Source organism: Coregonus lavaretus (assembly GCF_964263955.1).
Source record: "Coregonus lavaretus genome assembly, chromosome: 7".
In the NCBI taxonomy this organism is placed as follows: domain Eukaryota; kingdom Metazoa; phylum Chordata; class Actinopteri; order Salmoniformes; family Salmonidae; genus Coregonus; species Coregonus lavaretus.
The window spans coordinates 45,852,236-45,879,941 of NC_139994.1; the positions used below are offsets into that span (position 1 = coordinate 45,852,236).

At 44.4% G+C, this 27,706-nt stretch overlaps 1 protein-coding gene across 1 annotated transcript in view; it reads right to left on the reverse strand.

The window, feature by feature from the left end:
* Positions 1–968: 968 nt before the first annotated feature.
* LOC311132539 (rho guanine nucleotide exchange factor 40-like) overlaps positions 969–27,706 on the reverse strand; it is a gene marked incomplete at its 3' end in the record, with an annotated part of 33,728 nt that continues 6,990 nt past the window's right edge. The window contains 18 exon segments of the mRNA XM_084165806.1: positions 969–1,304; positions 2,939–3,124; positions 5,032–5,223; positions 5,377–5,496; positions 5,731–5,869; positions 6,308–6,459; positions 6,720–6,818; positions 8,043–8,159; positions 11,684–11,773; positions 11,901–11,994; positions 12,348–12,462; positions 12,654–12,848; positions 12,951–13,207; positions 20,992–22,333; positions 22,616–22,901; positions 24,478–24,585; positions 24,675–24,706; positions 24,709–24,763. Of these exon segments, the coding sequence (XP_084021932.1) occupies positions 969–1,304; positions 2,939–3,124; positions 5,032–5,223; positions 5,377–5,496; positions 5,731–5,869; positions 6,308–6,459; positions 6,720–6,818; positions 8,043–8,159; positions 11,684–11,773; positions 11,901–11,994; positions 12,348–12,462; positions 12,654–12,848; positions 12,951–13,207; positions 20,992–22,333; positions 22,616–22,901; positions 24,478–24,585; positions 24,675–24,706; positions 24,709–24,763 (3,915 nt within the window).

The window sequence follows — 27,706 nt, forward strand, 5'->3', positions numbered from 1 at the left end:
CTCTCACTCTCCTCTCTCTCTGGCTCTCTCCTGCTCTCTATCCTCTCTTCCTCTCTCTCTCTCTTCTCTCCTCTCTCTCTCTCTCTCTCTCTCTCTCTTCTCTCTCTCTCTCTCTCTCTCTCTCTCTCTCTCTCTCTCTCTCTCTCTCTCTCTCTCTCTCTCTCTCTCTCTCTCTCTCTCTCTCTCTCTCTCCTCTCTCTCTCTCTCTCTCTCTCTCTCTCTCTCTCTCTCTCTCTCTCTCTCTCTCTTATTCACCAGCCTGCGGTCGACAGTCTAGCAGGTTAGCAGCATGTGTAAGAACCTGTCTTGCCTGATTTTATCTCTCAACGTTTCGTTATTCTAGGCACCGAGTCAACTGATAGGTTTCCACAGGGTTGGGGAGGAAGGGGTCACAGAGCCAGTTAAACCGAAAATACGCCTCCTTTTCCCTGGCAGAGAGAGAGAGAGAGATAGAGAGAGAAGGGCCTTCTAAGAAGGGCCATCTATGCTATCAAAATGAATATAAAAGCGACATCCCAATTAGGATCTGGCTAAAACTAATTCAAAAATATCCTTTGCATGCAACGTAAAAACCCCAAATAATACATGCAGAGCAGAGTTAGGACAATACCTGATAAATAAAGCCCCTTAGAATTGAATTGAGCGAGAGACAGAGAGACAGAGAGCCAGAGAGAGAGAGAGAGAGAGCGAGGGAGAGGAGAGGGAGAGTGAGGTGATGTATCTATGATCCTACAATGTAAAAGAGACACCGTGAAGACGAACAGCAGCGGGTGATCTCTGACCAGAATATCGGCCGTCATTTTCTGTTTCCCGATGATTCTACATGCTGAATCGCCACTGTTCGTCAACACCCAGCAGGTGATGGCTAACACACTGGAGATGTTATGCAATCCATTATAATCTAAAACCACACATAAATACAGGCAGTTTTTACAGCCATCCCTCACCACACAAACACAAACAAACACTTACACTGGATGCAGCAGATTCTGCAGAAACTTCCCTCCTCCCGCTCCTCCTCCCGCTCCTCCTCCACCTCCTCCTCCACCTCCTCCTCCTGTTCCCCCCTTCTTATTCCCTTTCTCCTCTCCTATCTTCAGGGTGGAGCAGGTCTGTGGGCGAAACAGTGAAGCCAGGGACCCCCAGGACTGGAGGCCTCCTTCCCCTCCCCCGGCCCCCACACCCCAGTCTCCCTCTCCCTCGGGCCCCATCAGGTCCCACAGACTGGAGGTGGAGGGGGTCTTGGGCCGGGCCTGGCCCTGGTTCTGACCCCGCTCTGCCTGCTGCAGCAGCCTGGGTTTGACCTGAGGAGCAGTAGCAGAAACGGTGGGCATTGTTAAAAGATAGATAGAGAGAGAGAGGTAGATATAGATAGATACTGTAGATACGACCGACAGACAGACAGACAGACAGACAGACAGACAGACAGACAGACAGACAGACAGACAGACAGACAGACAGACAGACAGACAGACAGACAGACAGACAGACAGACAGACAGACAGACAGACAGACAGACAGACAGACAGACAGACAGACAGACAGACAGACAGACAGACAGACAGACAGACAGACAGACAGACAGACAGACAGACAGACAGACAGACAGACAGACAGACAGACAGACAGACAGACAGACAGACAGACAGACAGACAGACAGACAGACAGACAGACAGATAGACAGATAGATAGATAGATAGATAGATAGATAGATAGATAGATAGATAGATAGATAGATAGATAGATAGATAGATAGATATATTCTTAGAAAAAATGGTTCCAAAAGGGTGACTGATGTGAGCCCTGGCATGGTGTGTGTGTGTGTGAGGGATTCAGATATTCACAATGCCCAGATGTGAGCTCTAGCATGGGACACCAGACCTGCGTGTGTGTACATGCCTGTGTGTGTTTTACAAACGCTTAGATGGTAACACCACCGCTTAAAGCTGCAATATGTAACCTTTGGGGCGACCCGACCAAATTCACATAGAAATATGAGTTATTGATCTGTCATTCTCATCGAAAGCCAGTCTAAGAAGCAGTAGATCTATTCTATGTGTGCTATTTCTATGCTTCCCATTCTTAAGTTTAGTTTTTGCGTCTTCTACTTTTGGTTTTGTACACCAGCTTCAAACAGCTGAAAATAAAATATTGTTGGTTATGGAAAATATATTTCACAGCGGTTTAGATGGTACAATGATTCTCTACACTATACTTGCTTGTTTTGTCACATAAACTGAAATTAGGCAAACTATTAGAATTTTAACAACCAGGAAATGGCGGAGACATTTCTGCATAGTGCACCCGTAATATCCACAGAACAGAAATCGTAAACATTTAATTTCCTCTTCACATACCATGGCTCTTTTTTTTACATAAACAGACACAAATCTCCTTAGAGTGTTGTGAATATATTATAAGTACAGTAGCGAGATATACTCTTAGAAAAAAGGGTTCCAAAAGGGTTCTTCGGCTGTCCCCATAGGAGAACCCTTTTTAGTTCCAGGTAAAATCAGTTTTGGTTCCAGGTACAACCATTTTGGGTTCCATGTAGAACCCTCTGTGGAAAGGGTTCTACATGGAACCCAAAACGGTTATACCTGGAACCAAAACGATTCTACCTGGAATCAACAAGGGTTCTTCAAAGGGTTCTCCTATGGGGACAGCCGAAGAACCCTTTTAGGTTCTAGATACACCTTTTCTGAGTGTAGATAGATATATCAATAGACAGATAGATAGATAGATAGATAGATAGATAGATAGATAGATAGATAGATAGATAGATAGATAGATAGATAGATAGATAGATAGACAGATAGACAGATAGATAGATAGATAGATAGATAGATAGATAGATAGATAGATAGATAGATAGATAGATAGATAGATAGATAGATAGATAGATAGATAGATAGATAGATAGACTGAATGACTGACCTGGGCCACGGTGCGTTGGTATCGCTCCAGGGTCTGAGACCACAGGTCCAGGAGAGCTCCACCACCCAGCTCCAAGGCTAAGGCACGGGCGTCCTGGAAACGGGATGGCGGAATGGGAGGGAGGGAGGAGAGGGGGGTGGAGGGGGAGGGTGAGGTGGAGGAGATGACGTCGCACCACTGGTTGGCCTGGAGGGGTGGAGAGATGTAGAGAGGGGAGAAAATGACAAATAGGGGTTAGTTGACAGTGTCATAACTGTGTGTGTTGCTGTTAATGTACGCTTGTTCGAATTATGCGCATTTCAGTATGTGTGTGTGTGTGCATGAGTGCGTGTGTGTCGTGACTGAGCGTGTCATGCTTGTGTCTTTGTCTATGTGTCTCATGTATGTGTGTACGGTATAATGTATGTTTGTACAGTACCAGTCAAACGTTTGGACAGATCTACTAATTCCAGGGTTTTTCTTTATTTTTACTATTTTCTACATTGTAGAATAATAGTGAAGACATCAACACTATGAAATAACACATATGGAATCATGTAGTAACCAAAAAAGTGTTAAACAAATCAAAATATATTTTATATTTGAGATTCTTCAAAGTAGCCACCCTTTGCCTTGATGACAGCTTTGAACACTCTTGGCATTATCTCAACCAGCTTCATGAGGTAGTCACCTGGAATGCATTTCAATTAACAGGTGCCTTGTTAAAAGTTAATTTGTGGAAGGTTTTTTACCAAATAGGGCTATCTTCTGTATACCACCCCTACCTTGTCACAACACAACAGAGTGGCTCAAATGCATTAAGAAGGAAAGAAAAAGTCCATACTATGGCAAGAACAGCTCAAATAAGCAAAGAGAAACGATAGTCCATCATTACTTTAAGACATGAAGGTCAGTCAATCTGGAAAATGTCAAGAACTTTGAAAGTTTCTTCAAATGCAGTTGCAAAAACCATTAAGTGCTATGATGAAACTGGCTCTCATGAGGACCGCCGCAGGAAAGGAAGACCCAGAGTTACCTCTGCTGCAGAGGATAAGTTCATTAGAGTTAACTGCACCTCAGATTGCAGCCCAAATAAATGCTTCAGAGTTCAAGTAACAGACACATCTCAACATCAACAGTTCAGAGGAGACTGCATGAATCAGGCCTTCATGGTCGAATTGCTGCAAAGAAACCACTACTTAAGGACAACAATAAGAAGAAGAGACTTGCTTGGGCCAAGAAACACTAGCAATGGACATTAGACCGGTGGAAATCTGTCCTTTGGTCTGATGAGTCTGTGATTTATTTAGAATTCAAGGCACACTTAACCAGCATGGCTACCACAGCATTCTGCAGCGATACGCCATCCCATCTGGTTTGCGCTTAGTGGGACTATCATTTGTTTTTCAACAGGACAATGACCCAACACACCTCCAGGCTGTGTAAGGGCTATTTTACCAAGAAGGAGAGTGATGGAATGCTGCATCAGATGACCTGGCCTCCACAATCACCCAACCTCAACCCAATTGAGATGGTTTGGGATGAGTTGGACCGCAGAGTGAAGGAAAAGCAGCCAACAAGTGCTCAGCATATGTAGGAACTCCTTCAAGACTGTTGGAAAAGCATTCCTCCTGAAGCTGGTTGAGAGAATGTCAAGAGTGTGCAAAGCTGTCATCAAGGCAAAGGGTGGCTACTTTGAAGAATCTCAAATATAAAATATATTTTGATTTGTTTAACAATTTTTTGGTTACTACATGATTCCATTTGTGTTATTTCATAGTTTTGATGTCTTCACTATTATTCTACAATGTAGAAAATAGTAAAAATAAAGAAAAACCCTTGAATGAGTAGGTGTGTCCAAACTTTTGACTGGACCTGTATGTATCACAGGAGGTTGGTGGCACCTTAATTGGGCAGAACGGGCTCGTGGTAATGACTGGAGCGGAATCAGTGGAATGGTATCAAATACATCAAACACATGGTTTCCAGGTGTTTGATGCCATTCCATTTTCTCCCCGTTGTGACCATTATTATGAGCCATTCTCCCATCAGTGGCCTCCACTGGTACGTATATTTACCTCGGTCAGTGTGGACAGTAGTCTCTGTGTGTTTACCTCGGTCAGTGTGGACAGTAGTCTCTGTGTGTTGTCCAGTGTTGTCCAGCAGTCAGACAGACAGTGAGACATGTCTCTGAGTCTCTCTCTGACCGGTGGTACCCTGACCTGCACCTCTCTCAGTCCCCCCCAGTCCAGCTCAGACCAGCTCTCCAGATCTCCAAGGACCGCCAGGGTCACAGTGTGCAGCTCCTATGCACACGCACGCACGCACACACACACACACACACATACACACACACACACATCACACACACACAGAAAATATACAGATGAGCAACATAGATATTATACAGAAACACATTAACACAAACTCACACATGACACACACACGCACACACTCACATTGGCCGACTCTCTGAAAGTCTTGAACTTCTGCTGTTTGAGGGAGAGTCTGCTGAGAGAGATGGGAGGCTCCCTGTAGTCTTCCAACTGATCCTGGATCTGCTCTATCTCCCTCTCACACTGATAGAGAGAGGTTGAGAGGGATGGGAGAGGAGGGAGGGAGGGAGGGAGGGAGGGAGGGTGAAATTACTATGAAATAATAGTCATTTGAAAAACCATTAGTATCAAATTGTAAGACAACAGTCTGTTTTCTCTCAACAACCTTTTCAAAGAGAGAACTATTTAACTGCTGCTCCACACTGTACTATTATACTACTATAGTGTTCTTTCTGTGCTTCCCTCTCTCTCTCCTACCTTTTCCAGTTTGTCCACCATGGCATCCAATCGGCCGAGGGCTTCCAGGTCACTGCCCCTCTGATTGGACATGCGGACGAGGCGGTGGAGGGCATCATCCACGCTGTCATAGAGGTTAGAGGTCGCAGCCAGAGCAGCCCTGAAGGCGCAGAGTTCAAAGGTCATATAGAATATGATCATATAAGAGCGAATACTAATTTCCACTTAAGTTGAAAATTCACTTACTCTCCCATTGACATCAATGCATGACTAAGTGAAAATGTGTAAGTTAGGATTCGCCCAAAACAATAGATACCCATAGACTTCCAGTCATAGTGCTAACACTAGTTAGCATTGGCTCACAAATCTACCTCTAACTTCCTTCATACTGGACACAGAGACATAAAACTGGTATCCACGAGTTCATCTGACTCTGGGGAAGTAGGTAAAAAAAAAAATCCTGAAGTATCCCTTTAATGAAAGAGATAGCAGATTGAGAAGTATTACAATAGGAACCGTTATCTCATACATTATATCTATGATAGGATAATCTATTTGAACTGCATTATCACTGATGGGACACGGTAGATGGTGGTACCTGCAGTCTGGGGACCGCTTTGCTAGTCCTGATGTGCCATTGGCCAGCCCTGCCAGCCAGGCCCCGCCCCTCCGCTGCAGCTCAGTCAGCCGTTGGTCGACTAGGACGCTCGTCATCAGCTGTCTGTGTTTGTCCATACTTAGAGGAACATTCTGGAAAATAGTAAAAAATATACTGAGATTAACCTTGTGTTGTGTTGTATACCCAGATGGTTCACACAGAAAGTATGTTACATTTACTCAAAAGTTCTTCAACTTTTTTAAAAGTTCCTAAAGTTTACTGAAATGTTCTCAAGTTCAATTCAGTTTCTCAATTATTACTGCTAGTATTTCTCCCCATAACACCTCACTGACTTGTGTGGTACCATGTTAGACCAAATACATGTGGTGATACAGTAATGCATGTATCCTACCTTGATACAGTCTGGTAGTGGTGCTGTGTCCATAGACTGCAGTGCATCCTCCAACAGAGAGAGGGCGCTCTCACAACACTCAGTTAGACTCTCCACACTCTAACAGCAGAAACAGGATAGGAGTAACGTAGTACAGTTAGTCAATAGTTTAAACGGCACCCTATTCCCTACATAGTGCACTACTATGGGCCACAGCATTACTTTTGACCAGGGCCCATAGAGTTCTGGCCAATAGTAGTGCACTACATAGGGAATATGGTGTCATTTGGGACACACCTATATTAGCTGATATTGCACATGACATAGAAGGGCTTGATGGTGAAAACGTGACCATTGATACTGCTGATTTCATAACTTTAAAGTTGCAATATGTAACTTTTTGGGCGACCCGACAAAATCACATAGAAATGTGAGTTATAAATCTGTCATTCTCATTGAAAGCAAGTCTAAGAAGCAGTAGATCTGTTCTATGTGTGCTATTTCTATGCTTCCCGTTCTTAAGTTTAGTTTTGCGTCTTTTACTTTCGGTTTTGTACACCAGCTTCAAACAACTGAAAATACAATATTTAGGGTTATGGAAAATATATTTCACAATGGTTTAGATGGTACAATGACTCTCTACACTGTTGCTTGTTTTGTCACATAAACTGAAATAGGCGAACTATTAGAATTTTAGCAACCAGGAAATGGTTGATTTCTGCATAGTGCACCTTTAAAGAAATGACATTTTTAGTGAGTTAACTTTTTAATTCAAGTCAAATGCCATGGGTAACATACGTGAGTGTATGTGTGCGTGTGTGCGATCTTGTGCGTCTAGCACTCAGAATGTCAAGTTTAGCACTTAGAATGCCAAGACTTATAGTCATAAAGTACAGCCTATTCAATTTGAGATAAGTGTGAATTGACAAATCAGTCCAGTCAGTCTGGGTCTATCTCATATTCAAAATGCCAATAGCGGCGTATTGATTTAGCTGCATGTGGAATCTGAATTGATTTGAGAAAGAATAGGTTGCACTTTATGACTATAAGTCTTGGCATTCTAAGTGCTAAACATGACATTCTGAGTGCCTGACACATGCTGGGAACATCCTTTTCTCTCTCTCTTTCCCTGCCTTCCCTCTCCCCTCTTCCCCTCTCTTCTTCTCCTCTCTTTCCCTCCCTCCCTCCATCCGTCCCCTCCCCCTCTCATCCTCTCTCCTTCCTTCCCCCTCTCACCAGTCTGAAGGCCAGCCAGTCAGAGTGGCAGTGTTTGTAGTCTCCGTCCATCTCCCTCCCTCCCTCCCTCCCTCCCTCCCTCCCTCCCTCCCTCCCTCCCTCCCTCACCAGTCTGAAGGCCAGCCAGTCAGAGTGGCAGTGTTTGTAGTCTCCGTCCATCTCCAGGGGCAGCTGCTGCCTGTCTATATACTGCTGAAGGACCCCTGTCCCTCGCACCGTGTGCACCTACACAGGACACAGAGAAAAGAAGATCAGATTCTGGGAAGGAAGTGATACACGGCCAGAATATAGAGGGCTTTTCACACTACTGAGCCAAACGGAGCCAAGCCAAATCAAGCTGTACTGAGCTGGTCTGGTTACGCATTGACCATAGTTGCTGGAACTGTGATGAAAAGGACAATGTGAAAAAAATATATCTGAGCCAACTAAGTTTGGGTTGGCACAGTGGTTTGAAAAAGATCACACAAGATTTTGTCATTATAAAATTGGTATGTAGAGAAGAGAGAAACAAAAATAGGTGGGCCTACACCTCCAACTCCCCATCCCATTCCCCCCTGTCCAACATGTCTCCGTCCAACCCACCGCATCTACCCCTTCACACCCCGCCTAGCAACACAGGTTGGTTGTCAGTCCCCACCACCCCATATCCACTTGGGAGCAAGGCCCAGCCAATCAGAATGAGTTTTTCCCCACAAAAGGGCTTTATTACACAGAAATACTACTCAGTGTCATCATCTGTCCGGGTGGCTGGTCTCAGACAATCCCGCAGTTAAAGAAGACGAATGTGGAGGTCCTGGGCTGGTATGGTTACACGTGGTCTGTGGTTGTGAGGCCGGTTGGACGTACTTCCAAATTCTCTAAAATGACGTTGGAGGCGGCTTATGGTAGAGAAATTAACATTACATTTTCTGCCAACAGCTCTGGTGGACATTCCTACAGTCAGCATGCCAAGTTCATGCTTCCTCAAAACTTGAGACATCTGTGGCATTGTGTTGTGTGACAAAACTGCACATTTTAGAGTGTGCACCTGTGTAATGATCATGCTGTTTAATAATCAGCAGGGATGTAAACACATTTGTGTACACAATTTAAGAGAAATAAGCTTTTTGTGCATATGGAACATTTCTGGGATCTTTTATTTCAGCTCATGAAACATGGGACCAACACTTTACATGTTGCATTTATATTTTTGTTCAGTATACATTTTGAAACTGCACTATGGATTTTATCCCAATAGCCAGAAGGGGGAGACAAGGGAAGGATGGAAATATATCAATTCCCAAATATTTAAAATGGGAAACGATTGAGATTCTATACGTAGAGATGGAGTCCTCCATCGGGGTCTTGAGAAGCATTAGGGCAGGTTTGGTTAGATTTATTTTCTAACTTGAGATGGAGCTGAATTTGTCTATGACCTTCAAAGCTTTTGGGGAGGATTGAGATACATTGTCTAGATAAAGTAAGATATCATCAGTGTATAATGAGATGACATGATCTGTAGAATTGATAGATATTGGTGTAATTTCTTTCGATTGTCGAATTGCCTGGGCCAGGGGTTCCATAGACAATAAAAATTAGCAGAGGTGAGATGGGATCACCGTGCCTGCTACTTCTAGTTATTCCGAACAGAACAGAGCAGGTATTTCCTGTTATTACCATGGCCAAGGGTTTGGCATATAGTATTTTAATCATATTAATGAGCCAAGTCCCATATGTTCCAAAACCGACCAAAGACATGACCATTCTAGTCTATCAAAAGCTTTTTCTGTGTCGAGAGATAGAACTTCCCGGCTTTGGTCTCTGATAAAGCATGTAAGATATGTAATAAACGACGGAGGTTATCTGAGAATAATATTTTTTTAACAAGCCTGCTTTGGTCCAGATGTACCAATTTGGGTAAGTAAGATGGGACAACAGAATTTTTGAAAACAGTTTAATATCTGTGTTTATCAAAGATAGAGGGCGGTAGTGAGAGCACTGGGTGACGTCCTTACCTTTTTTTATAAAAGAGAAATTAGTGCCGTATTTACAAATGAACCTTTGTGAACAGCTGTGTTAATCATTCAAGTAACAGTGGATCTAATTGGTAACAAAACATGTAATAGATCTCAGGAGGGATACCGTCACAACCAGGTGATTTGCCTTTATTTATGTTATCCAATGCCCCTTTGAGTTCATGGAGAGAGATTTGGGCTTCCAGCAAGCCTGCTTCCTCAGTTGAGAGAAGAGTTCTTATATCCTTTAAAAAGGACTCAAACTGGCTTATGTGGATTTACAATCATAGGTGTACAATTCTTTATAGAAACGATAGAATCAATGGTTGATTAATTTGGGTTCTGATGGTAATTAATCGGACTCAGATTCAATAGTTGCAATAGCCGCTAATTGATCATTACTGTGAAGCTTATTAGCCAGTAGGTGACTGGGTCGATTACCATGGAAGTAATGGTTGAGTCTAACTCAATGGATGGCAAACTCTGCTCTCTGTCTTATCAATAGATTTAGTTCAGTCTTAACTTTGAAGAGAGTAGTCACTACCCTATTCTGAAAAAAAGTGTTTTTTGTGAACCCTCTCGTTAACAGCTTTTCCAACTCTGATATATTCTTTAATTGTGATTTATTCTGTCCAGATACAAATGCAGTTGCATTGTTTTTAATAAAACCTTTAATGGCATCCCATAGAATCGGAGGATCATCGACTGAATATTTGTTAATCATTATGAATTAATTCAATTCAGTTTAAAATTGTTCACAGACAGTAGGATTTTGTAGTAAGCAAACATTAAAGCACCATCTTGTGTCTCTTGTAGGAGATTCTGACATGTGTATCTGGCAGTAATAAGCATAATGATCAGCCTCATATGTCGTATTTCTATTTTCTTGATTAAAGAACATAGAGGAGTAAATAATAGTCCAACATCGATTTGGGAGAATGTTTTGCTCCTGTTTGAATAGAAAGTGCACTCTTTTGCTTTAGGGTTATGAGCTCGCCAGGCATTAATGAGGTTGTAATCAGAGAGTATACTGTATGTTGTAGAGCCTTGGTTGCCTGTGGATTGTAGTTGGTCTTATTAGATTTGTTCTGCATGTCCAGAATGGCATTCATGTCTGTCCCAATAACGAGTTGGAATTCAGTTAATTCGATCAATATGCTGTTCAGAGAATCAAAAAATGTAGGATCATATGAATCTGGAACATACACATTAAAGGCAATTTTCTTTCCATTATGGATACATTTAAGGAAAGTGATTCTGCCTTCTTGGTCTTGCCTTTACCAAGGAAGTTGATTTCGAGTTTCTTATTCATCATTATGATTACACCCTTAGTTTTGTTTTGGGTTGATGAAAAAGCAACCAGTTTGTACAAATGGTTCCCTATTCTATGTGTGTACCTTTGGTGCAGGTGTGTTTCTTGGAGCATTGCTATATCAATATGGTTTCTAGCTAGAATATCAAGACAGCTGAAACGCTTGATAGAAATATTAAGCCCTTTCAAATTCCATGAGAGGATAGCTAGTGTTGCCATTGTTTTTCTAAAATGTAATTGTTATCTTTAGTGTAGATAAGCACATGGATGTAAAATAAAAAGATTATAATATTGTCACTGAAGGGACGAGTAGGGAGGAGGATGAAGGATAGTCCGTTCTATAAAAACATATGACATCATTTTCTATTAAAGTGACATGGGCAGAGGCCAAATGGAGATAAATGAGAGAAGAAGTGTGTGTGTGTGTGTGTGTGTGTAGTCACCTCTACTCCCTCTAGAGTGTGTGGAGACGACTCCTGCTGCTGCTCCTCCACCAGAATGAGGACAGAGCCAAGACCTCCCGGGACCACAGCCTGGAACGCATGCACACACAGACGTACAAACACACATTAGAGACGCCCTCTCAACATAAACACGTCTACATATAAACACATACATGTATAAACACTCTTAGCACTTCAACATTTAACTCTTCCTCACCTGTAATTGTTTCAGTGCGGCGAGGCAGAGAGCGGAGGGAGGAGATTGTCTACTGTCTACTATTACTGTTAGACCACGCTCTTTAGCAGAAGGGCTGAATGAGGAAGAAAGAGATAGAGGGAGGGGGAGAGGGGAAGACGGGATAACATGTTTCAGTTTCTGTCAAAAACAACTATAAAACAACTATAAAAACCACTATATAAAGTATCACAGTTTGTTAGACTAGCTCAAAACAAATCAAATCAATTTGTAGTTGTCACATGCTTTGTAAACCACAGGTGTAGACTAACAGTGAAATGCTTACTTACGTGCCCTTCCCAACAATGCATAAAGATAATAACACAAGGAATAAATACACTATATAGGGAAGCTGCCAGTGTTACGCTATAAAGGGTCCCCCAGACTAGACTGTGATATGGACAGTTTGACATAGTGACAGAGTATTACCGGGTGATCCTGTGATAACAGGCCAAGACACGGCCCATCTCGTCCGCACGGCAACCGTCCTCTGGGAGATGCGTTTCAGTGATAACCACAGCCCGTCCCAGCCTGTCCACCGTACCTACAGAGAGACAGAGGGAGAGAGAGAGAGAGAGAGAGAGAGAGAGAGAGAGAGAGAGAGGGAGAGGGTGAGGGTGAAAGGAGTATAGTGGCATGAGTGGAGAAAGAGTGGTTAAGGGTGGATAAGTAAGAATAAAAGGAAAGTAAGGGACGGAAGGATATTAAATGAGATGGATATAAAAAACAACCTACCTGTCAACATCAGCTTTCCTGATTGGAGGAGTTCTGTGTCCAATTCCCTTAGGAGAGGAGGGGCTTTAGGTGATAGGCCATTCGATAGGTCAGGAGATGTCTCTGGCCCCACCTCCTCTGTAGAGTGGTTAGATAAGGATGTGCCTGATTGGCTAGTTGTGTCAGGTGAGACTTCTGATTGGACAACCTGGTTTTCTGTTGGTAAAAGCAAGAATAGGCATGAGAATAATGTCTTCTAGCCATCTACTTTCTATCCACGTGACATAACAACTTTTCCTAAATAAGTTTAAATCTAACCTGTATTGCTTTCCTCAATCTCAGCTTTTTCTTGTCCCTCATTGACTGGTGTGAGCTCTTTATCCGGCCCCTCAGGCTTCTGTGCTGCCTCAGATCGGTTGGCTGCAGTGATTGGCAGGTTGGTTGTCGGGGAGAGTGCGGGATCACGCTGAGGTGTTTTACTTGGTGGTTTGGAACTGGCCTGGTCTCGAGTCTTCTGGTTGCCACGACCACCACATTTAGCCTTCCCCTTTCCACCTCTCCCTTTCCTCTTCCTCCTGAGAGAGAAGATACAGTGATGTCATACAGTGATGTAATACTGAGTGTGACATTAGTTGTTATGGTTGAATCCTACAGATGTAGGATCTTAATTTGATCACCCTGTTGCTGGAGAACTGACTTGCAATGTAAAACTTGTAGTATATTTGAGGTTTAAAAATAATTCACATTTCCTGTTGTTGCAGGATTTTTTTTCCTGCTGTAGCAAACTGGCTCAAACTAAGATCTTACATCTGTAACTTATTGGATAGTTACTATGAATCAATCGGTATAGTCTTCTTACCTATGGGGAATTTGAGCCTACTGTATATGATAGGGCTTTGAATGTGAATCTAATAGATCACGGATCCCCAACTACATTCAGACGCGGGTCGATTCTTTCTTGAGCGGATGGTCGGGGGGCCGGAATATAATTCTAAATGATTTGTACACTACTAAATGACGGCAAGAAGCCAAAACAGATATTCAGTGCATTCGAAAAGTATTCAGACACCTTTACTTTTTCCCCAAAAGATTATGTTACAGCCTTATTCTAAAATTGATTACATTTTTTTTTCCTCATCACACAATGAGAAAGCAAAAACAGGTTTTTAGAAAGTTTTGCAAATTTATAAAATATTAAAAACTTAAATATCACATTTACACAAGTATTCTGACCCTTTACTCAGTACTTTGTTGAAGCACCTTTGTCAGTGATTACAGCCTCGAGTCTTCTTGGGCATGATGCTACAAGCTTGGCACATCTGTATTTGGGGAGTTTCTCCCATTCTTCTCTGCAGATCCTCTCAAGCTCTGTCAGGTTGGATGGCGCGCGTCGCTCCACAGCTATTTTCAGGTCTCTCCAGAGATGTTCGATCAGGTTCAAGTCCGGGCTCTGGCTGGGCCACTCAAGGACATTCAGAGACTTGTCCCGAAGCCACTCCTGCGTTGTCTTGGCTGTGTGCTTAGGGTCGTTGTCCTGTTGGAAGGTGAACATTCACCCTAGTCTGACGTCCTGAGTGCTCTGGAGCAGGTTTTCATCAAGAATCTCTCTGTCCTTTGCTCCGTTCATCTTTCCCTTGATCTTGACTTGTCTCCCAGTCCCTGCCGCTGAAAAACAGCCCCACAGCATGATGCTGCCACCACCATGCTTCACCGTAGGGATGGTGCCAGGTTTCCTCCAAACGTGACGCTTGGCATTCAGGCCAAAGAGTTCAATCTTTGTTTCATCAGACCAGAGAATCTTGTTTCTCATGGTCTGAGAGTCCTTTAGGTGCCTTTTGGCAAACTCCAAGCGGGCTGTCATGTTCCTTTTACTGAGGAGTGTCTTCCGTCTGGCCACTCTACCATAAAGGCCTGATTGGTGGAGTGCTGCAGAGATGGTTGTCCTTCTGGAAGGTTCTCTCATCTCCACAGAGGAACTCTGGAGCTCTGTAAGAGTGATCATCGGGTTCTAGGTCACCTCCCTGACCAAGGCTCTTCTCCCCGATTGCTCAGTTTGGCCAGAGGCCAGCTCTAGGAAGAGTCTTGGTGGTTCCAAACTTCTTCCATTTAAAGAATGATGGAGGCCACAGTGTTCTTGGGGACCTTCAATGCTGCAGAAATGTTTTGGTACCCTTCCCCAGATCTGTGCCTTAATACAATCTTGTCTCTGAGCTTGGTTTTTGCTCTGACTGTGCCTTTCCAAATCATGTCCAATCAATTGAATTTACCACAGGTGGACTCCAATCAAGTTGTAGAAACATCTCACGGATGATCAATGAAAACAGGATGCACCTGAGCTCTATTTCGAGTCTCATAGCAAATGGTCTGAATACTTATGTAAATAAGGTATTTCTGTATTTTATTTTTAATACATTTGCAAAAATGTATAAAAACCTGTTTTCGCTTTGTCATTATTGGGTATTGTGTGTAGATTGATGAGGAATAATTTTTACTTAATTAATTTTAGAATAAGACTGTAACGTAACAAAATGTGAAAAAAGGGAAGGGGTCTGAATACTTTCCGAATGCACTGTAGTATTTGATAAAAACAGAATCCTTTCAAAACTTGATTATATTGGGATATGATCACATATGTCTCTCTATTTATGCGAGGGAATACTTGAGAACAGATTTCCTAAATTAAAATAACTTTGAGCTGATTTCCTGGTGATTTTACAGTCTTTTATGTCCAACAACAAAAATCACCTGTAATAGACCGTAAGTGTACTATATCTGTATGTGAAGGAATCGTACCTGCACACAAAACGGTATTACATCCAGTTCTTAATTTGAGCCGGATCCTGCCGGAACAGGATCCGGCACCTCTCAATTTTGGACTGCTTCATTCCGGAATCCATTGGCCAGGATGCGGTACCGCTTGTGGCATGAAAATAAAAATCTGTATTTGCAAATTCTAATAAAATCAATCAGAGTTAATTCAAGTTGCCTTCTCTGTAATTCTCCTGCTCCCTAAAAAACTTCATGATTTATTTCCTTACAGAATCATAGCCGCGGGAAGGATGCTGGAGGTGCCAAAGTTATAGAATGACTGCTGTCTGTTCAGAATGAAATTAAATAATTCAGAATACTATACCAGGAGTAGGCCTATAATTTAGCCACAGAGGATCAATAGCTTATTTATGTTTTAATAGCCTAGCTGTGGATTGTGTGTAGTCCAATCACAAGGCATGCCTACAGTCAGGAACACATGGCAAATCTGTCAGTGAACAGCATGCAGCCAAAACAGGCCTTTCGCTATTTTTCAAATACAATCGCGGGAAACCCAGGTTGGAAAGCAAATGGATTTTGCTGAAAAGAGAAGACTAATCTGTCTGTAGAAGTTTAGGCTACTCAGAAGAGGAAGGGGAGGACCATCCTCCTCAGTGAATTTCATAAAAAATAAAAATGGTGATAAATGGTGATCTTTTTTAGATAAAACTATACTAAATATATTCACATCACCAAATAATTGATTAAAACACACTGTTTTGCAATGAAGGTCTACAGTAGCCTCAACAGCACTGTCTGGGGTAGCACCATGGTGTAGCTGGAGGACAGCTAGTTTCCATCGTCCTCTGGGTACATTGACTTCAATACAAATTCCTAGGAGGCTCATGATTCTCATCACCTTCCATAGACTTACACAGTACTTATGACAACTTCCAGAGGATGTCCTCCAACCTATCACAGCTCTTGCAGCATGAACTGATATGTTGTCCACCCAATCAAAGGATCAGAGAATAATAAATATTGTACTGAAAGCACAAGCTACAGCTAGCACCTCATTGCATAAAATGTGGTGAGTAGTTGACTCAAAGAGAGTCAACTGTTATTGTACTATTTCACTGTAAAGCCCCCAGTCCTGCTCAACCTGCCTCAGATAGCTTCTTTGTTCTACCCCCCATACACGCGGAGACCGGCTCAATCGGAACCTCCAGTGATGATATTTCTTTCATCGTTACCCAATGCTTAGGTGTACCTCCACTGTACTCATATCCTTCCATATCCTTGTCTGTACATAATGCCCTGAATCTATTCTACAACGCCCGGAAATCTGCCCCGTTTATTCTCTGTACCCAATGCACTAGAAGACCAGTTCTTAAAGCCTTTAGCCGTATCCTTATTATATTCCTCCTCTGTTCCTCTGGTGATGTAGAGGTTAACCCAGGCCCTGTAGCCCCCAGTATCACTTCTACTCCCCAGGCGCTATCATTTGTTGACTTCTGTAACCATAAAAGCCTTGGTTTCTTGCATGTTAACATCAGAAGCCTCCTCCCCAAGTTGGAGTTATTCACTGCGTTAGCACACTCTGCCAACCCTGATGTTCTAGCAGTGTCTGAATCCTGGCTTAGGAAGGCCACCAAAAATTCAGAAATGTCCATCCCGAACTACAACATTTTCCATCTAGATAGAACTGCCAAAGGGGGCGGAGTTGCAATCTACTGTAGAAATAGCCTGCAGAGCTCTATCATACTATCCAGGTCTGTGCCCAAACAGTTTGAGCTTCTACTTCTAAAAATCCACCTTTCCAGAAATAAGTCTCTCACTGTTGCCGCTTGCTACAGACCCCCCTCAGCCCCCAGTTGTGCCCTGGACACCATATGTGAATTGATTGCCCCCCATCTATCCTCAGAGTTCGTACTGCTTGGTGACCTAAAATGGGATATGCTTAACACTCCGGCCGTCCTACAATCTAAACTAGATGCCCTCAATCTCACACAAATTATCAAGGAACCTACCAGGTACAACCCTAAATCCGTAAACATGGGCACCCTCATAGATATCATCCTTTACCCTCTAAATACACCTCCGCTGTCTTCAACCAGGATCTCAGCGATCACTGCCTCATTGCCTGCGTCCGTAATGGGTCCGCGGTCAAACGACCACCCCTCATCACTGTCAAACGCTCCCAAAAACACTTCAGCGAGCAGGCCTTTCTAATTGACCTGGCCCGGGTATCCTGGATGGATATTGACCTCATTCCGTCAGTAGAGGATGCCTGGATGTTCTTCAAAAGTGCTTTCCTCTCCATCTTAAATAAGCATGACCCATTCAAAAAAATTCAGATCTGAGAACAGATATAGCCCCTGGTTCACCTCAGACTTGACTGCCCTTGACCAGCACAAAAACATCCTGTGGCGTACTGCATTAGCATCGAACAGCCCCCGCGATATGCAACATTTCAGGGAACTCAGGAACCAATATACACAATCAGTTAGGAAAGCAAAGGCTAGCTTTTTCAAACAGAAATTTGCATCCTGTAGCACTAACTCCAAAACATTTGGGACACTGTAAAGTCCATGGAGAATAAAAGCACCTCCTTCCAGCTACCCACTGCACTGAGGCTAGGAAACACTGTCACCACCGATAAATCTACGATAATCGAGAATTTCAATAAGCAAAATTAGCCGCCGAAATTGTCGCAACCCCTATTACTAGCCTGTTCAACCTCTCTTTCGTATCGTCTGAGATCCCCAGAGATTGGAAAGCTGCCGCGGTCATCCCCCTCTTCAAAGAGGGTGACACTCTAGATCCAAACTGTTACAGACCTATATCCATCCTACCCTGCCTTTCGCCAAGTTAACAAACAGATCACCGATCACTTCGAATCCCACCGTACCTTCTCCGCTATGCAATCTGGTTTCCGAGCTGGTCATGGGTGCACCTCAGCCACGCTCAAGGTCCTAAACTATATAATAACCGCGATTGATAAAAGACAGTACTGTGCAGCCGTCTTCATTGACCTGGCCAAGGCTTTTGACTCTGTCAATCACCGCATTCTTATTGGCAGACTAAATAGCCTTGGTTTCTCAACTGACTGCCTCGCCTGGTTCACCAACTACTTTTCAGATAGAGTTCAATGTGTCAAATCAGAGGGCCTGTTGTCTGGACCTCTGGCAGTCTCTATGGGGGTGCCACAGGGTTCAATTCTCGGGCCGACTCTATTCTCTTTGTATATCAATGATGTCGCTCTTGCTGCTGGTGACTCTCAGATCCACCTCTAGGCAGACGACACCATTTTGTATACATCTGGCCCTTCATTGGACACTGTGTTAACAAACCTCCAAACGAGCTTCAATGCCATACAACACTCCTTCCGTGGCCTCCAACTGCTCTTAAACGCTAGTAAAACTAAATGCATGCTCTTCAATCGAACGCTGCTTGCACCCGCCTGCCCGACTAGAATCACTACTCTCGGCGGGTCTGACTTAGAATATGTGGACAAGTACAAATACCTAGGTGCCTGGTTAGACCGTAAACTCTCCTTCCAGACTCACATTAAGCATCTCCAATCCAAAGTTAAATCTAGAATCGGTTTCCTGTTTCGCAACAAAGCCTCCTTCACTCATGCTGCTAAATATGCCCTCGTAAAACTGACTATCCTACCGATCCTTGACTTCGGCGATGTCATTTACAAAATAGCTTCCAACACTCAACTCAGCAAATTGGATGTAGTCTATCACAGTGCCATCCGTTTTGTCACCAAAGCCCCATATACTACCCACCATTGTGACCTGTACGCTCTCATTGGCTGGCCCTCACTACATATTCGTTGCCAAACCCACTGGCTCCAGGTCATCTATAAATCACTTCTAGGCAAATCCCCGCCTTATCTTAGCTCATTGGTCACCATAGCAACACCCACCCGTAGTATGCGCTCCAGCAGGTATATCTCACTGGTCATCCCCAAAGCCCTAAATACACAAATTAAAAAGTTTTGAACAACTTCATTTCTTCAACAATGAAGGAGAAGCAAGAGAGAGGGAGAGAGAGAGAGAGAGAGAGAGGGAGAGAGAGAGAGAGAGAGAGCTATATTTCGTTGTATTTTTTACCCTTCGCTTACTTAGCTAGCAAATAGCCTACTCAAACACCCAGCTCAAACAGAGAGTGATGCTATGTTAGCTAGCTATGGCTATCCAACACTGGAACTATTCCATGTCAAGGTAAGCTTTTTGTTTTATTAATTTACTGCCACTGGGGCCCACCGGTGTAACTGCTTGCTGTATACTGTACTGCATGATTGTAGCGGGTACTAACGCATTAGTTTTAGAAGCTATGTTGACTATGATGTTAGCTAATATGGTGACAACGATGTAGGCTGTGTGTAGCAGTTAGCGGTTATGATATGAAGGTTTGGCTTGGAAAGTTTTTTCGCCTGGTCACAGACAGCTGTTGTATTGTGCACTGAAGTCCACAAGTGAAGGGAAAAGGTGAAAGGACGAGAGCACGTAGATGCGAGAAGGAATTATACAACGAGCAAAGTGAGCATGCTGTTTGTATGTGGCTGCTATGAAAGTGAACTGTGTTTGCGTGTGATCAGGGGTGTATTCATTCCCGGGATAAACATACCTGAATTTGCCCAATAGAAACTCTCGTTTGCAACTGTTGCACTAATGATTACACCCTAGATCAGCTAGATGCAGGCAAGAGTGTGCAAGGCAGTATTGAATGTGTCACTGTCTGTCACCTTGATTACTCACATTTTTCTTTCGACCTGTGCACCTATGTTGTAAACTTTCATTCGTAAGCTAGGTTGTAGCAACCTCATGATGGGTATAGGGAATGTAGTAGGCTAAACCTATCGATGTTACATTGAGCTGGGTGAATGGAATATGAATGATAGTCATCCAATATGCTGTAATAGAAATAAGGCCATGCACATAAAAAAAGAACATCCTCCCTCATCTTAAATGGCACTGATGGCCACTGGTCTGCAGGCTACCAAATATGTTATTAATTTCCAATAGACCTATTGAGCGAACAGCATTGTTTTACAAAGTAAAACACGCAGGTGAGTGAGCTGCATATCAGTGGGTGAGTCAGTGAAACTGGAAAGCTTTTTTAGGACTATAATTTCCTCCTCATATTGTACAATATGTGTGTCTCCACACACGGAGGCCTAGACTTTTGATGTATTGAAGACAAGTTCGTTTTTATTGATCTCAGATTCTCAGTTTGTCAGTGTCAAAGTAGCCTGTCATTTTGATCATATGTGAGGTATTAAAAAATATTCTGCTAATGTCGCCAGTAATCTAAAATTATGTAGAATTGCATGAAATTTGTTTATAAAGGGCCACATTTTCCTATGTGTGCAACTTCTGCAAGCGCCTCTACTCTACTACTCTATGCCAGCACGCAAAAGCGATGATAATGCATGCAATGCCTTATTATTGCTTTATTATAAAAAAAAAAAAAATTATGTGTTACATTACCTCAGAGACCCCCAGGTCACCCCCCTCTCGGCTCACTTTTTGTTCCGACACCTCCCAATTTACAAATTAAGAACTGATTACATCATTATAAGAAGTTATGAAGTTACCTGGGTGCCCTGAATCCTCCTGTCTTTACTTCCTTTCCTCTAGGACACACTCCTGTCTCCTCTGTCTTTACTTCCTTTCCTCTAGGACACACTCCTGTCTCCTCCGTCTTTACTTCCTCCCTCTCTTCTGAAGTTGTTGCTCCCTTTGGGTCAGCGTCAGTACCGGGTCGAGAGAGAGAACGTCCCGTCTCTCTGTGTTCTATCGAGTCTGCTGTTTCGTCTGGTAAACAAGAGTCACTAGTGGAATGTCTTCCTTTCTGGGTTTCAGATCCAACTGCCAATGGGCTGTCCACGTTCTCCCCATTTCCTGGAATATCAACCAATGGCCTCGCAGCATTCTCCCCACTTCCTCGTGTGTCTGAAGTGGGCATGGTGTCGCTGTCTCCACTCAGTGGCTTATCAGCATCCTCAAACACAGATTCAGAGTGAGAGCCTTGATCTGATTGGCCCTCTACAACGTGCGCTGCATTGTGATTGACTGTCTCGGTCGCTACCAAACTGTAGCTACCATGGCTGTCCCTGCATGGCTGTGTAACATTACACCCACTGCCGTCCCTCTCCCTGCCCACCCCGGGCCTCCTCTCCTTGGACGGACCCTCAAAATACAGCCCCCGGCTTCCTAGGCCTTCTGGGTCTTTTCCTAGGCCCTGTTGCTCCCCTTCATCGGAGTTCTGAAGCGAGGGGGGATACGACCCAGACCGCCTCGCCCGGCCTAGATCGATGACTCTAGGCAGGGGGCGGGGGGGTAACCAGTCCCCCCGGGGGGTCACGGGGTCCCTCTTACCCGCCAGAACCCCCCTACTGCCCCCGGCTGCGTCCAGTCGCCCGTACCCCCAGGCCTTCCCTCTGCGGAGCTTGATAGCCTTGCTCCTCCTACACAGCGGCAGGGTCTTGGTCTTACAGATCCCATGCATCTCCAGGTACCTCTGCCTGGGATCCGCGCCGCCGTCCGGACCCCCCCTGGGCTCCAGGAGTTCCACGTAGTCCCCATCACCACCCATTTGGTGGTGCCTCGTCGTCCTCCCCAACCCGTCCTCGCTGCACCGTCGACGGGGTAGAGCGGCCTCTGCATCTACACTATCTAAAGGTAGGTCATCGTCTTCTTCGTCCCAGGAACAGGAGTCTGGTTCTCCAGAGGAGGAGCCCCCCCAGCCACCCAGGCCGAGGCCCACCACCGGGGTGAGGTTGGTGGTGTGGTCGGGGACGGAGGTTGGGTGGTCAGCCATGGTAGTCAGGTTGTCCGATGGGTTGTGGATGAACTTGGGGTAGACCACCTCCTCCCACGGAAGGCGGACCACCCCGTCACAAGTACTAACCAGACATGTGTCTAACCCTCCACCTCCTGAGAAAGAGAGGGAGGAAAGAGAGTAAGAGAGGAGGGAAGGAGAAATAGGGGAAAGATAGGGGAAAGGAGTGAGATAAAGGGGAGAGGGAGGGAGAGGGAGGGATGGAGAGAGAGGAAAGGGACAGACAGAGAAATTCATGTCAAACAACTCCGTATCTTTTTGCTCATCTTTCTACACTTAAATCTATTCGTTCTCTCATACGCTCTCTTACGTCAACCCCTTTCTCCTTTCCCACACTCCCTCCTTTCCTCCCTCCCTTCCCTCCCTGCATCTCTCACCTTCTCTCTTGTAGCCCCTCTCCTTGTTGACACTGTGCAGCCACTCTGTAGTGAACACCAGGGGGTGCTGTGACTCGGGCACCAGGACCTCCTGGACGTTGCGGCCCCCGGGGGCCAAACACTTGAGGGCCAGGCGGGGGCAACGTGTGGAGAAGGGAACCACCTGCAAGTAGAAGTCGGTACTGCGCAGCAGCCTCCAGTCCAGAGTAGAGAGCTGGACCACAACCTTCTCTCCGAGGCAGAGGGGCCAACCGGAGTGGAGGAACAGACAGCCCAGATACTGAGACTGGGAGAGAGAGAGAGAGAGAGAGAGAGAGAGAGAGAGAGAGAGAGAGAGAGAGAGAGAGAGAGAGAGAGAGAGAGAGAGAGAGAGAGAGAGAGAGAGAGAGAGAGAGAGAGAGAGAGAGAGAGAGAGAGAGGGAGAGAGAATGAGTCAGTAACATATTGAGGTATTGTCAGGATATCTGGAATGAGACTTAAAACAGGGTGGACAGTGTCAATTAGAGACACACTGACCAGCAATCAAGACCGAGACGGGAACAGAGCAATACAGAGTCACAGTCAAACAGGCATGAGAGAATCAGAGAGGAGTCACATCACAGAGATTCTGAGAGAGAGCCAAAGAAGTCATTTGAAATACTATGAAATACCTAAAGAAAACACAAATACCTGAACCAGTACTGCCTCCCACGAGAGTGTCAATGCCCCATAAACTGCACCACAACAGATGTAAATCTATCCTGTACCTACCTACCTTATTCCCTACTCTTCCTTCCCTTCAACCGTGTGTCGTGCTGTGAGGAATAAACTCTGTTATAATCCCCTGGCTGTTCTCATTCCCCAATTAGCCAATGACATGTGCCCTCCCTCCCCCTCCGCTTCGATTCATCCAATGTCCCCCCGAATCACGAGACCATTATCAAATTATATTCCTGGCCCTGCTTCCCCCTCTTTCTGCATCTCTCTCACTCTCTTTCTCTCTCACTCTATTTCTCTCTCTCCCTTTACCTCCATCTGACTCTGTTTTTCTTACTCTCTCCTTTTCTGTCGTATTCTGTTCATTGACATTGGAAACTCTTATTCTTAATATAGACCCCCACATCTCCCCAACCCCCATACATAACATAACTCTGCATTCCTCTGTTTTGAGTATCAATCCTTCACTCATGTATTTCTATCTCTCTATCTACCCCCTCACCCACACACACTCACCTCCTCTTTCTCCTTCAATGTACCCCAGTGTTCTGTCACACTCTCCCTCCCCCATTTCTCAATCAGTTCTCTATAGTCTACGACTCAAACACACACGCACGTCTGCACGTCCGCACACACACACTTTCCCACAGTGAAATGACTGCCCCATGTCTATTCTCTCCCTCACTCCCCCACACCCTGGGCCTGCACCCAACCCCCATCTCTCTCTTTCTCCTCCCTCTCTTCCAGTGCACAGCAGTCACATATGGAAAGAATGATTGTCATGACTCATGCTCCTACTCCCGTCCCAGGTTGCTTCACTGAGCGACAATGAAAACAGAGACCACTTTGAGTGTGTGTTTTTGTGTGTGTGTGGTGTGTGTGTGTGTGTGTGTGTGTGTGTGTGTTTTTGTTTGTGTGTGTGTGTTTGTGTGTGAACATCACAACGTGGGGGAATGTTGGTGAGAATGTTCCCCAATGTGTGTGTGAAAGAAAGAATGTGTTCAGGTCTGTTTATTTGTGTATGTGTGAGAGGGAGTTACGGAGACTAAGTGAGCGATAATGTATAGGTGTGCATGTGTGTGTATGTTTATTGTTACGTTGTTGGGAGTGGTGTGTGTGTGTGTGCGTGCGCGCGCGCGCGTGTGTGTGTGCGTGTGTGTACTCACACAGGCATGCTGCTGTAGTTTGTGCAGAAGGTGCTTTGCTGGGATGAAGTAGTCCAGTAGGTACCTCAGACTGTCATGCTGATAAGTCGACTCCAACACAGAGAAAACCTGCACAGATAGTCAAACACACACACATGTAAGCTATACATGGATAAGCACACATGTAAACGTCTGTGTGTGTGTGTGTGTGTGTTTACCTGAGAGAGGAGAGGCGGGGCTGTGCTCTCAAAGGGGGGTAGAGGGACGAGAGAGCCCCCTGCACACAATCTTCCACTGCCTCTGAGCCCTGAGAGAGAGAGAGAGAGAGAGAGAGAGAGGAGAGAGAGAGAGAGAGAGAGAGAGAGAGAGAGAGAGAGAGAGAGAGAGAGAGAGAGAGAGAGAGAGAGAGAGAGAGAGAGAGAGAGAGAGGGAGAGAGAGAGAGAGAGTTAATCCATAACCGGACATTAAAAGGCTGCTGCTATGTCTGTGTTTGTGTTAAACAGCTGGCTTGTCCCACTCACAAACGCACACACACACACACACACACACACACACACACACACACACACACACACACCTTCCTGTTGCATGGTCTGGGGAGTGTCAGACAATTCCTGGAGTTCCAGTGAATGCTAAAGTTGCGCCCCAAATGGCACCCTATTGCCAATATATTCCCTATAGTGTACAGATTGGGCTCCCATTTACTCACTCAGTCTTGCTCACTCTCACTCTCACACACACACACACGCCCATGCACATGCACTTGAACGGGCACATGCACACACACGCACTCACACACGGTCATACACGTATACACGCACATCCACGCACATGCACACAGACGCACATGCACAATAGGTCTGCCAGAGAGGTGGAGGGTGGCATAGCAGAGAGCAAGCAACACACTGTTTTATTTTTATACAAGACTGTCGGCATGGCAACCCATACCTTTTTTCTCTCTCTTCCTACCTCCCTCCCTCTCTTTCTCCTCCCTCCCCCTCTCCGTGTTTCCTCTTTTACCGCTCTCCCTTTCATCATGTTCTCTCCTTTCTCCATTCCTCTCTCCTACTCTCTTTCTCCCTCTCTCGTAATCTCTCAAAGTCATCTGACAATAATTATAGTGAGATCCCCCTCACAGAAAGCATATTGTGCAGAGAGCTTTTTAAAAATACTGATTTTGATGGGTAGAGAAAGAGAGAAAGAAAGGAGGGAGGGTAAAACGAGTGTGTGGAAAAAGAAAAGGATGGCTGGGGAGAGAGGGCCAGGAGGGGGTTTCTGGGAGAGAGAGATTGGAAAAGGGGGGATGGAGGGAGGGAAAGAAAAACAAACTGTGAAAGAATGTGGCCAAAATAATTGGAAGTGGACTAACAGTCAAATGAGAGGCAGAGAGAAAGAGAGAGAGAGAGAGAGAGAGGAGAGAGAGAGAGAGAGAGAGAGAGAAGAGGAGAGAGAGAGAGAGAGAGAGAGAGAGAGAGAGAGAGAGAGAGAGAGAGAGAGAGAAGAGAGGGAGAGAGAGAGAGAGAGAGAGAGAGAGAGAGAGAGAGAGAGAGGAGAGAGAGAGAGAGAGAGAGAGAGAGCGAGAGAGAAAGAAGGAGAGAGAAAGAGAGAAGAAGAGAGAGAGAGGATACAGAGAGGGAGAGAGAGAGAGAGAGAGAATGAGAACCAGAATGAGAAAGAGAGCTATAGTGAGAGAGAACAGAGCTAGAGTACAGAGCTAGAAGTACAAACTGTGGTACACAAAATGAAAGTTGCACCACAGGGGTATTTCTACACCTGAATGTATCTAACTAAGAGGTCAGCAGATGTTGTTCAGGGTCAGTGGCATGGATGATTCTACTTAGCCCAGGTCAGGACTTATTAAGATACACAACCCTAATTAACTATTCAAGCTGCAGAGCCAAATTATTTACTGTAGGTGATTCCAACCATTGATTACTGTAGTTAAAGTTCATGCATCATCTTTAATATGACCTTGGGGAGTCTATAGGAGTAATTGGTTGAATATTGATTATATATCAACTCTAGCCTGGTCCCAGATCTGTATGAGTGGTTTTGCATGACATTTGCCATATTGCCTTGGCAAGACAGTACAAACAGATCTGGAACCAGGTTAAATCAGTCACTGAGATACAGAATAATCAATGTCTAATGAAATTCCCTTCCAATGAAGGACTGGGTCTAATCAGTTGCGCACTGAGTAGAGATAAGTGCTGTAAAAGGGTACAGTGTCTACTACCTACTGCTGACTACTCCTGAGAAGTGCACTTCAAATAAGTGTAAGCGCCCAATTCAAATAATGCCAGTCCCAGTTTAAACACTGTACATTCTAGCTACAGTTGAAGTTGGAAGTTTACATACACCTTAGCCAAATACATTTAAACTCAGTTTTTCACAATTCCTGGCATTTAATCCTAGTAAGAATTCCCTGTCTTAGGTCAGTTAGGATCACCATTTTATTTTAAGAATGTGAAATGTCAGAATAATAGTAGAGAGAATTATTTCTTTCAGCTTTTATTTCTTTCATCACATTCCCAATTGGTTAAAAGTTTACATACACTCAATTAGTATTTGGTAGCATTGCCTTTAAATTGTTTAACTTGGGTCAAACGTTTCCGGTAGCCTTGCACAAGCTTCCCACAATAAGTTGGGTGAATTTTGGCCCATTCCTCCTGACAGAGCTGGTGTAACTGAGTCAGGTTTGTAGGCCTCCTTGCTCACACACGTTTTTTCAGTTCTGCCCACACATTTTCTATAGGATTGAGGTCAGGGCTTTGTGATGGCCACTCCAATACCTTGACTTTGTTGTCCTTAAGCCATTTTGCCACAACTTTGGAAGTATGCTTGGGGTCATTGTCTATTTGGAAGACCTATTTGCAAACAAGCTTTAACTTCCTGACTGATGTCTTGAGATGTTGCTTCAATACATCCACATAATTTTCCTTCCTCATGATGCCATCTATTTTGTGAAGTGCACCAGTCCCTCCAGCAGCAAAGCACCCCCACAGCATGATGCTGCCACCCCCGTGCATCACAGTTGGGATGGTGTTCTTTTGCTTGCAAGCCCCCCCCTTTTTCCTCCAAACATAACGATGGTCATTATGGCCAAACAGTTATATTTTTGTTTCATCCGACCAGAGGACATTTCTCCAAAAAGTAAGATCTTTGTCCAGATGCAAACCGTATTCTGGCTTTTTTATGGCGGTTTTGGAGCAGTGGCTTCTTCCTTGCTGAGTGGCCTTTCAAGTTATG